Here is a 12335-nt window from a genome sequence, read left to right on the forward strand (position 1 = left end):
AAACACTGAGTGCAAGACAGTTTATGTGCTTCCTTCAGTAGACATAAGGGAAGTGAGACTCATTTGTGCTATTTGTTAGACAGAGAACAAATCACATTTGCTTCAAAATACGACATCACAACACCATGAGACTCAAGTTATTTGTATACCTGTAACACAGTTACGTAGGATAACAGTGAACCGAACAAGAAGATGGTTATACTGCATTTTCTTGGCTATGTTTTTATATCTAAGCTTCTCCAACATGTCAGAGGTGCTTGGACAGAATTTTCTCAAGGAAAAATAAAAAAGAGTAGGACTCAGCACAGAAGTTTGGGATTCACAATTATCATTAACTTTGCAGATGAAAAAAATCATGAATATTAATAAAATTTAGATGGAGAAAACCAGCACATCATTTGTAAACAAACCATATGGTGTGTTTAAATGTGTAAAATTAATTTGATGTTCTTTTAGTACTTCTTTGGCAGATACCTCTCTGGGCAACCTGTTCCAGTGATCCACCATCCTCATATTGAAGAACTTTTTCCCAATAGCCAACCTAAATCTCCCCTTTTCTAGTTTAAAACCATTACCCCTCATCCTACTGCTACAGGCCCTTGTGAACAGTTCTCCCTCAGCTTGCTTATAGGCACCTTTCAGGTACTGGAAGGCCGCTATAAGGTCCCCGGAGCCTTCTCTTATCCAGGCTGAACAAGCCCAACTCTCTCAGCCTGTCTTCATAGGAGAGGTACTCCAGCCCTCTGATCATTTCTGTGGCCCTTCTCTGGAGAAGCTCCAACAGGTACATGTCCTTCTTGTGTTGAGACTAGCAAACTTACAGGTATATCCTTGAAAATGTTTACAAACAAGACTGTTACATTAAATGATTATTAACTGTCATTAATCCAGTGAGAAAGTTGTCCTATGTTTTTTAGCCAACTCTAAACCTCTGTGACCAGACTTGCATGGCCAGCAGGAGGTCTTGACATTTCATTGACAAAAAAATTAATGTAATGACTTTTGCCATGACAAGATTTGATAGGTTAAGTAAATGCATTCTGACAAATGTCAATCCACAGTTACATTTCAATAAGACTTCCTTCAGGAAAAGATTTGATGTACTTCTGTCGTGAGTCATTATAAATGCCTGAGCTTTAGGAAGGAAATTTATATGAAACTAATAAATAAAGATAATACACCCAGAGCTGCATTTGATGTAGATATGAATAGTAATTCCATATTAATGTAACTGTCATCTCTGCTACCATTATTTGACATCTTTATGCAAAGTCAGTATTTTTGATTTTCTGAAAAAGTCCCCAAAATGTCAGTATGTGTATGTGTAGAGGGAGAGGGGTGTGGGGCTTTTCTGCCCAGATGATACAGCTGTTAGCATGCTGTCTGGAGGTCAGGAGATGTCCTGCTGTTTCCTTGCTACAAGAGATTTTTTGATACCAGGAATCTGAGGAAGCAATTAGTCTTCACGCTTCTCTCTCTCAAATATTCAGGTGCTATAGCAAAGAACACCATAAAACACATTAAATACAACCATCTATTTATAACTTTTTCTCTTTGTAAACTACCTCCAAACACATTTGATGCTCTGCTCCCTCAAGATATTACTGCACATACTCTTTACTTCACATCCTTTTGTGCAGAAAAGCATCACCCAAGCTCAAAATAGACCCCCTACTAATTCTGACTTTGTGTAGGTCTAGAGAGGTTTAAGTTCAGTCTTAGAGTTTTCAAGTAACTATTTTCAGACAGGTGATTAGGGTCACCTGTTGTTCTAACATTATGGGCCCAGTCTTACAGCCTGTACTGATGCACCATCTTTCTGTCATTCCATACAGAGGTTTACTCTTGGGTTAGGTGTAGTTTTGTAGTTGGTTTTGGTGATTTACCACAAGATTTTAAGTACTCCTCTTTCCTATTGAACTGCCCTAAAGATTCACATGCTTAATTTGGGAAGAAGCAGCATTACATTGTTTGGGACAACTAGTGGATAACAAGAAGGATACAATGCCCTGAGGCCACTGATGAAGTAAGTCCCCACTCCTAGACAGAGGTAGGTGAGTAACAGTGTGAGTAACAGTGTAAGTGAACCATTCCCTTTACCTCAAAGGAAGCACTCATTCTATCAGCAGTCACTGCACTTGTATTTGTAGTCTCTCTTGTTCAGAGGCTGGTCCGTCATGTTTCCTTTTACCTTAAAATAAATGTTTATATTTTGTTAGTTTCCTTTTTTCAACTTGCTGAGAGAGAAAAAAGAGAAAGTGGGTTTTTATTGTTCTGTTTTGGTTTGGGTTTGTTTGGTTATTGTAGGGAAAGTAAAGCTAAGAGCCCATACAATTAATATTGTAAAGCATGGCTTTACAGAAAAGTTCTTGGAATGTTTTCCAGAGCATCACTAGGCTTTTCATTTTGTAAAATAATTCTCTTCCTTGAAACAACTCTTGACTTAAGGTAGAGAGAACAGCTAAGTAGGACAAGTGATTGGACCAAAAAGGATGGAGATGCTTTGGATATGGACTTCATAAGAGAACAGAGTGCTGTTTTCCTGGTTGATTGGCTTGTCTCAAACAATATAGCTGTTCTGACTATGTCTAATGACCATACTCTTGGAATATTGCCTATTCCCCTCAGATTCCTACACCAGCATTTCCCGTGGCAGCCAAGGACCACGTCTTGTTCTAGAAAAAGATGTCTTACTTTTTCTGTAGTGTTACAAAGTCCACAGGAACAAGGAATGTAGCAGGTCCTCTCCCACTTGAAAGCTTTAAATCCTGCAAAGACATATTTTAAAAGACCTGTTTTGGCCTGGGCTTTGCGACTCCCATGTTGAGTCATAACCCTACAGTGGGTGGTATTGTATGGCACGCCCATGTTGAGAAGTGACTCACGGCAGGCAGACAGCACAAATGTGTGATGGGGCTGGGCTAAGGCAAGACACATACACAGACTCCTGCTTTTGGAGAGGGTGAGGAGAACTGCTGGCACTTCACTTAGGTTGAAGTTGCTGGTGTTAAAGGAAAGGGATAGGACTCAGGATGTGTCAGGAACTCATATCTCTACTAAATCAACAAACCAAACAAAAAGTCTTGAGAGAAGTAAGACCTGGACTATGTAAAAAGACAGCTAAGATGGTATCTGCAGTGAAATCTGCAAATAGTTCCTATCCAGGGAGGATCTCAACAGAAAACTCTTGTATATGCACGTGTGGTGCTTAAGTCTGCCTATTCACAAGCATATTTCATGCAACAATAATTCAAGGGAACAGTATTGTACAAAACAAGAACAGCATGAGTTATCAAGATATACTCGTAAAGCAAGACTATTTAGTTAATATATGCTGCAAAACAGAAAAAAAAAAGGGCATTACCTAGCAAATGACTTTGTAACTTTCTCCTAAGGTTCTCAGGCTACTGCTGCTACACACCTGTATCTGGAGAAGCCTGTTACCACAGATACATTTACAACATGTTTACTGTAAACATTAAATACTTTCACAAAACTACTTTCTTATGGGGTAAGAAGACAGGCTTCCATTCAGAATCAATAAGCAGCTGAAAGTTAGGAGTAGACAAAGAAGTAGAATTGCTCGTTAACTTTTACCAGGGAGGGCAGTTGCTACTGTGCTCTTTGTACCATCTGTGTTTGGAGTTGTGTTGTTCAAAGCTGTCACTGATGACATGGGAAAAGTCTGTGTGATCCTCTTTCAAATCACACAATAAAACAGTCAGTGGTACTGAAAAATGCGGTTATCTCCCAGGGGGAAATAATCCTACTTGTAACAGAACGATTAATTACCATCACTTTGGGAATAGGCTTTGAAACCACTGTGGATAGTGCTCAGCACTTCTCATAAAGGCCAGTAAAATGCTGAGAACAAAACAGAAAACATCATTATGTCATTGTATACACTTTACCCACGTGGTGAATAATGCTGATGGTTCTGCTAATGTAATCTGCAAAAAGAACGGTGAATTATTTGAAAAATTATGAAGAATGACAAGAATGTTGTTTAACCCAAAATGTTGGGCTAAATTGTTTGATCAGATTCAGTATGTCTACTGTGGTGTTCTCAAGCTATGTTTTTTAAATCTTGCATTGCATGATTCCTCTGTTTGGCTGCTTTGATGTAAAACCGTGCATCAGGGAGGGGACAGTAACTACAGTGAGATGCCAAGGATGTCAAATTACAATAGTCTGTTTTAAAGCAGAATCTCATGACTTTTGGGGAGCACCCTCAGTAAATGCAGCTAAAACACATAACAAATGAGGACTTTAACCAGTGATATGAAATACACAAATGAGGACTTTAACCAGTGATATGAAATACATATGAGCAGTATTTCTATGTCTGCCCTGTGTACTTATAAAGGACAATTTTGAACTTTTTTTTTCTTTTTTTTTCTCCCCAAGTATCATTTTGTAGAAACAGAATGACTGAGTATCACCATCTCCATCATTTTCACATTTCCTGCTCTTGGCTTCTGCCCCTATAAGGAGACAATCTGTCACATAGTCCTGATGCTGCCCATCTCATTTTCATACATTGGCAGCATCACTGTTCCCTTAATTGTCATGGTAACAGATGGTGTTTATTACTGGTTTACCTAGAATTGTTTTAACGTTACAAGACAAGGCAGGGCCACAAAAGAAATAGTAATGAAAGCATGTTTCAGTACTGTCCTTGTGTTCCTGGGGGGCCTTGGGTACACGACATTTTCATTTCAAAAGACAGATTTTATTTTTTTAAAAGTTCTTCCTCAAAAAAAGGGTTAAAATAAAATAAGGAATTACAGATTTTTGTTCAGCTTTCTCAGACGTATAGTTGATCTGCTGCTTATATACAGGGGCTATGATTCAAAACAGACTTAGAAATTTTTTTCTAACATAGATTTCAGCAGCAGCATCATAATACATTTGGTCTGAGAAGTCCCAAACTATTACTTGATCAAACATAACACGTCCATGATAAGAATCACATTATGCAGAGCAAAGGCTTACCTTATTTGTGCAAATGTAATGGTGTTCCAATGTGTAAGAAATCTAAAGTACGTGCGTGATACGACTGAAAGACTGTTGTTAACAGTAAAACCAGAAAACAAGCGCTTTTATTCTATACTGCCAAATAACTGGGATATGTGTTAGTGTAGTTAATAGGTTCTCTTGTAAAAGGTTTATCTCTGATTATCCTTAAAAGTCTATCCTTTTTACTGAAGCAGATAGCATTGTCTTGGCCAACAAAACAAAGACCTTAGGAAAAGCTGTATGCCTTAATATAAGCACATATGGCATCATATGCCCAGAGCATCAATGCACATCGGATACTACGGTTTTCTGAGAATTCTCTGCTGTCTTGATTCAGTTCAGACAGATTTAAATATCATTAATTTCATTACAAGCTTAGGAATGTAGTCCTTTCAATTTCAACTTGTTTTCCTGACTAGCAGGGTTCATTTTTTGAAGAGAGCACCCCTTGCTGATGTTAAATACAGCTAATTTGCTGGGAAAGTGTCTTGCTATGCTATCACCTGCTGAATATACAGCTTCTTGAGCAGATAGCAGCATGGCTGTTACTGGTAAATAGTTATTATTCTAAGGAAAAATTAATATTTTATTAAAAACACCAACACCAAAAAAATCCCTCAGTAAAGGAAAGGCCTTAGATTTCAGTTTTACGTCCCTGGATTAATAACAATGTGACCTTCTTGGCATCATTTCCGCTGTGCAAATCAATTCATCTAACTGCAGGTTCTGCCAAACAAGCCCTATCAGAGCTTGCTGTAGCAGTTTAAGGTGCCATTAGCTATTTATTCATCCCTACACCAGGGATGGGAGAATGTAGTAGGGCACCAGACCTCACGGGCACAGCTTAGAGTCTTGAGACCTCACCTTCATCAGCTAATCCATGAAAATGTGAATTGCAAAGGCTGGAAATAGCTTCTCACATGAACTCTGCTGTAGGTGCAGTCGTGCCTGCTAAGGAGGTGGGAGAGACAGCTGGGAACGGCAATGCCTTGAGCTGTGCCAGTGAGAATTTTCCGGAGACATTTGGTGTGAGCCTTGCCTCTGACTGGTGGGCTGGCAGCAGCCTCATTGCTTTGTAGGAATTACTGCCACTCTCTGTTTTAATGCCTGTGTCCTCGAGAGAAGGCATAAACGTTTCTGTGAGGTGAGGGGGAAGTGAGACAAGAGCAGTAGCAGATACCAAGATATAAGGCAGAAAAATTGCACAGCATAGTGGGCACAGACCTGGCTCTGAATGAAAAAACAGATAAACGTAACTTTATTGAAGGTAAATGCTGTTAACCTAGCTCGTTCAGTTTCTGTGGCACAAATGTGTGCGTGTGTGTAAGAAGTGTATGGCGTGGTGTCACCCGAGGGAGCCAGTGGAGGTGGGAAGCGCGGTGCCACAAAGCGGCTGAAGGAGCGTTGAAAGCAGCGACTGCGAGGCGGGAGCTCCCCAGGGGCCTCGGAAGGCGTTCTGCCCAACGCGCTCACTGCTGCCTTTGTCGCGGAAAGAACGAGGTGTGCCGGTGAGACCCGCAGGCGGCACGAAGTGGGCAGCCACTGGTCCGGGAAAAAGCGAGGTCCCCGCAGGGGAAGAGCGGCTGGGCCTGCGCTTGGCCTGCGAGTTCGCCTCCTGCAAGGGGCCGAGAGTGAGCGGGGCCTGGCGCCAGAGGCGGGGTGCCCGCCGGCCGCTCTGGCCCCGGCAGCCCTCGCACGCCACGGGGAGAAGGAGCTGGTGAGGGCAGAACGGCTCCTACTGCAGGGAGCAACGGCAGAACCCGGTCTTCCCGAAGGAGTCGCACCGAGACTGCACCCCGCTGTGGCTGGGCCGGGCGAGGCGAGGTCTGGGAGGAGGCCGGGCAACCGCCGCCCTCCCCCTCGGCTTGCCCCCGCCTCCCGCTGCGTGCCCCGTTGCCCCCGAGCTGCCTGACGCGGCTCCCGCCGGCGGCGGCCCCTCGCGGCGAGAGTGGTGACGGCAGCGGGTGAGTGGCAGCGGCAGAGAGGGGGAGCGGATCCGGGTTGGGGGTATCGTGCGGGAGGCTGCCGTCCTTGTCTCCGCTCCGGGCGGACAGAGTCGCTGCCCGGGCAGCCACCGGCCGCCGCGGACGGGTGCGGCTGCCCCTCGCCCGGGCGGTGCCCGTTTCCTGGTGCGCTTTGAGCAGGCGGCGGTGGGAGCTCCGGGCCGGCCGTGTCCGGGGCCGAGCCCGGCGGGGAGCGGGAGGGGGGTGTCTTTCCCGGGAGGTGCCTCGGCGGGAAGGGCACCGCGTTCGACCGCCACGGCGGGACCCGCCGAGGAGCCATCTTTCAGGTATTTGCGGCGCCTGCAGTGGGGGAGGTCGGCGTGTTTGGCTGGGGGGATATGTTTGTGCTCAGTAACCCTTGGGTGCCTTTCCAGCGAGGAGAGACGAGTTTAGGTTTTGTACTCCCTGCTGGAAAACCGTGCCGGCTTCCAACAGTGTGCTGGCGTCGGAAATACCGGAGTTCAATAGTTGGCGTGCGCTGCTGGTACTTGGTGTGTCGCATATATGGCAATATAAAGTATATATTTAAGTGTGCTTAAAATACCTAGAATCCCTTCTTCCTTACTCCTTGCGCAGCTAGGGTTCTCTGATCTCAAAAGTGGGCCATCATAATCGATTTTTTTTTTAGATTCTAAATGCTGCTGTTTCAATTGGCATTGTACTGGGAAATAATTCTAAATTAACGTGAATTTGAAGAGTTAAACGTAAAAAAGCCTCTCAAGTTAAAATACCGTCTTTAAAGAGAACTGTGCCATTGTAATGACCAATATTAAAACAGGCGGTTTGACAAACTGATAATCGTTGTCCGAGTTTTTTAGTAGATGGGTCATAGTTTCCTCGGTGACATGTAACAATATATTTGGTGCTCCGTTAAAGAAAACCCGAAACTTTGTAGAAATCATCTGAAGCAATTAGAGTTCCGCAGCCCTGCTGCCCTGGCCTTTTAAGGCAAGCCTCGCAGAGGTGGTACCACGGCAGCGCATCCTGTTGCAATGTTACATGTCAGATACTACCCACTTGCCTGTTCGTTCTTACCGTGACATGGGGATGAAACTGTGGCGTGGATGGGGCTTTGCTGGAAACCCGTGCTGATAATAAACTTCTCAATTGAGCATGTTAAAAAGACAGATTTTTGCAAGTGAGTTTGGGATGTGAAAACCAGGCTTTGTTATAAAGGCTTTTTGCCTCTTGGATAAATCATGAGGGGTCAGAAGGTGGAACTATGTTGGGGAAAGTTTTTCTCATAGGAAGAGTTTATGTTGCATCCAGATGTCAGTTTTTTAGCTCCACTTACTTTCCCCACCCAGATCTGTGCAGAAATTCATGTTTCTTGAACAATCAAGAGGGTCTCAGTGCTCACTGAGCCCCTTTCGGACAGTGCCCGGCTCCACAAGCGCTCTATAGCTTCATTGACCGCATTGTTAGCACCTGCAGAAGCTGCATTTGGCCCTTTGCTTTGCCTGTGGGGCCCAGTTTCTTGTGCTTACCTCCATCGCACTTTTTGCTTCAGGAGTTACACATCTGAAGCTTTCCTTGCCTTGCTGCCACTTTGCACAGTGTACATCCCAAATACCTTTCCGGCTGCCTGCAGTTACTTACCATGGATACTCTGTAGCCAAATAGTGTGTTGTGTATCACTGGCAATGTGTCTCACTGTGTAGTCTGCTGAGTTGCCGCAGTTTGGCCCTACACAAGGCGTTGGGGAAAATGCCCGTGTTTCAGAGCGGAGAGATGCACAGGCTACACATGGCAGTGTAGTAGTTCCTCGGAATCATGATGACTGGACATAAAAATGTTGGCCTTCATAGGACACTTGCATAGTTTGTCTGTGATTCAATTCCACTCTCCGTAGCAGGCGTGTGGTAGGAGCTGTCCTTTCAGGCACCGCATGCGTAGATCTGCTGTAGCCGGCTGGATGCCTGCAGTGTCTTGCCAGGATAAGTGGAAAGCTGTGGTGTGGTTTAAAAAAAAAAAGCCCAAACCTACCACATATCTTCTGTCCCAGAGGGGATTTAAAATAAGATGTTCCATTTTTAATGAGAGCATTGGTAGGAAGGTGCAAAGCCCCTGAAGACCCATGCTGTTACCAGGATGCTCTGATTCTGTGGCAGCCTAAAGTCATTCTTTGAAACAACCAACCCTTCCCTGCCCCAAACTTTCCACATTTTTCATACTTTGAGATTAGCTCTGTATATATGTGTTCAGGATGTACCGAGGTTGTAGTTTCTCTTCCCTTCCCCTTAAATGTGGAGACTCTTTTATCCTTTCAGGACTGAAATCTCAGATTATCTTGTAGCCATGTGTCTCCAGGCTACTGGGATTTACAAGGTTCTGTGACATTCCTGTCCTCAGACACAAACTGAGGACAGCCAGGATGGCAGAAAGAATTTACAGGTCTCCTAATAACATTGTCAAACCTTATTTTACTTTTTAGACTTTAGACCACAATGAACGTGGAACATGAAATTAACCTCTTAGTTGAGGAGATCCGGCGGTTGGGAACCAAAAGTAAGTATTGCAATATCTCTGACCATAGAAGTCATTTATTCATGCATGCATGCATATGACACACATGTCATACAGACGTAGTCATGTTACATCAAGCTGTGAACTTGGCAAATTTAATTAAGAAGGCTCAGGTAAACTGAAAACTTGCAGATACTTGATGTTGGACTGTACTGTTGGACTCCAACTTCAGGAGCTGGACTTGATGATCCTTATGCGTCCCTTCCAACTCCATATATTCTATGATTTCCTGCATCCTATCCCTTAAAGTAGTTCTGTTGTGAAGTTAAAAGTTTAAGCCTGAGCTGCTCAGAGGTTGTAGGCCTGAAATCCTGCTCCTACTTGCATTACCCTTTTCTTTGTACTTCCAATACTCTCCACAGCCACCACAGAAGAAAATTGCACCTTTTCCTTCCACCTCCTTCCTTGGTAACTTCTGAACTTCAGAATTCATACACTTAATTTCTGTTCATCACAGTATTATTTGGAAGCAATTGATCTGTGTGCCTGAAACTAATCCAGGAGTTATAGATGTGGTTCCAACCTTCCTTAAACTTGCTAAGAAAGTAGCCTTTTCGCTTAAGACTGTTCTTCATTGTCAAAACTCCTCTTTCTTTACAAATGACCTGAGCTGGTCATAGCTTTCAGAAAGGCATCAGTAAAAACAAGCATGGCAGATATGTGGTCTTTGATGAGAGTCTTTGGAAAAAGGAGGAAGTCACGCCAGGTGGGAGTTCTGCCTACTGCTTACCGTCAGTATTCGTAGCGTGTTTCCCAATGTTCTGACTGTGTGTCACTTTGCTTCCCCAGCCTAACTGAAAGAAAATCTGCATGTATTTTCATGTTGTGTCTTTGATTTAGATGCTGATGGACAAGTGAGTGTGAAATTCGGTGTGCTCTTTGCTGATGAGAAGTGTGCCAACCTCTTTGAAGCCCTGGTGGGGACTCTTAAGGCTGCAAAACGGCGGAAGATTGTCACTTACCAAGGGGAGCTACTTTTACAAGGTGTTCATGACAACGTTGATATCATGCTGCTGCAGGACTGATGCAGTGTTTCAACTATGCATTGATGGAATTGTCTGAGACAGTGACTTGCAACATCCTCTGAATAAGGCTGATCATTCTGAAGTGTTCCAGTGTATTTTCTATATCTTTATAGTCAAAAGGAAACTGTCCTATTTTGGAAAACATTCCCTTTTGTAATTCTTCCTGAAATGGTACTGTATGTAAGTAAGGTAAAAGATGCCAGATCTTGCTCCCTCTTTTTTTTGATTTAAATCTCAGGTAATGCTCTCAAATGTCTGGGGGTCACTTTCACCATTGAAGGGGACCGGTAATTTAATGTTTACAAATCAAAATGTGCCATGACAGTATAAAATAAAAACACATACTTAAATTTATGTAATTCCTAGAGCTGTCGTTTCTCTCTTTTATTTGTGACCTGAAATGAAAGCAAACTGCATTCCTGCAAGGAACTTAATTAAGTATCTATACAGAAAGCAGGACAGTGAGAAAGAAATAATTTCACATCATGATTCAAATGAAGAACGACCGTCCCTCGGAGTGACCAGACTGTGCACAAAAAGCCATGAATGATAGATGTACCTTATTCACCTCTGGCAGTGTAACATGTTTTCCTGGGTTTAGGGGTTTTTTGGCCTCTTGACTTCTGAAGGAAGTGAGGAACTTCCTGTGTGCTCTCGTGCAGTGTAAACCAGAAGATAACACAGCAGAACCAGAAGATAGTACAGCAGTTTCATATGGTGATTATTTACCTCATGGAAATAATACTTTCTCTAAATCACTCCAGGCACATAGAGGGAAGGAAAAAAAGTCCTTTCAATTGCTTTCTAGTTTATTGCTAACTCTTCTGTGCAAGTAAAAATGCTTCCCCCTTCCCCCATTGGGAGAAAGAGTTGCTGCATGAGGAAAGTAGCAGTGGGTAAGCAAACCACTTACTGCTCTGTGCTTCCACTTTGCAGCTGCAGCTCTTGAAGTTGTGCGATGGGTGAATTTCCCTTTACTTAGCAGCCTTTTACAAGTGCAAAATACTTGGAAAGTGTCTCCTTATTTCCAGATACAGGAAATGCACCCGTGGTTATGGAATCTCTACAAAGCTCTGTAATTCCAGCTGCTGGCCCTTTCGTCTTTGTTTGCTCTGCTTCGCGCAACAGGAAAACAGCTTAAATCCTGTGTGCAAACAGATCTGGGCTGCCTCTGCCTGTGCTGGCCCCAGAATCTGGAGAGCAGGGGAAGTGATACGAAGAGAAACTTGAGCTGCCTGGGTCTGAGCCAGCTGGAGCGGAGAAGCAAAGCAAGAGCGTAGCAGAGCTTACCGGCTCCAGTGCCTGGTCACTCCAATGCAGATACTCTGCTGCCAGACCTGAGCTGACAAGTGCCTGCTCCACTGTGCTCCTCAGGTAGGAAGAAGGGGGACTGAGACCAAACAGCTCTGCCTCACCAGATAACCACAGTCGTTTTTCCCTATGTGTCTGTTTTGTCCAAAACCCAAGGCATTGCCCAGCTTCATAGGGTAACCCTGGTGTAGTGACAGATACCAAGTGCTTTGTGATTGTCTGAGATGCCAGTTTTGGTATGGGAGGGCACCAGCCAGCCCCTGCCAGGGTATAGTTCTCTGTGAGCATTCATGACAGCTCTTCAAGCACAGAAAGGGCCTCAGTTTTGAAAATTCTTTTTTTTTTTTTTTTTTTTTTTAAATAAGGAATACAGTAAATTTAAGGCTCCATGCTGAGTTGGAGCTGAGACATGACCATGAAGAGACCTTTATCTCTCTCTGGCTGTGAGCAG

The 12335-nt window shown here is 43.7% G+C and overlaps 1 protein-coding gene across 1 annotated transcript; it reads left to right on the forward strand.

Moving 5' to 3' along the window:
- Positions 1 to 7234: 7234 nt before the first annotated feature.
- Positions 7235 to 10934, forward strand: ABRACL (ABRA C-terminal like). The gene is made up of 3 exons (XM_084261485.1): positions 7235 to 7309; positions 9457 to 9530; positions 10389 to 10934. The coding sequence occupies exons 2-3, from the start codon at positions 9470 to 9472 to the stop codon at positions 10571 to 10573; spliced, it is 246 nt and encodes an 81-aa protein (XP_084117611.1). The 5' UTR covers positions 7235 to 7309; positions 9457 to 9469; the 3' UTR covers positions 10574 to 10934.
- Positions 10935 to 12335: the final 1401 nt, after the last annotated feature.

Source organism: Gallinula chloropus, assembly GCF_964237585.1.
Source record: "Gallinula chloropus genome assembly, chromosome: 3".
Lineage (NCBI taxonomy): Eukaryota > Metazoa > Chordata > Aves > Gruiformes > Rallidae > Gallinula > Gallinula chloropus.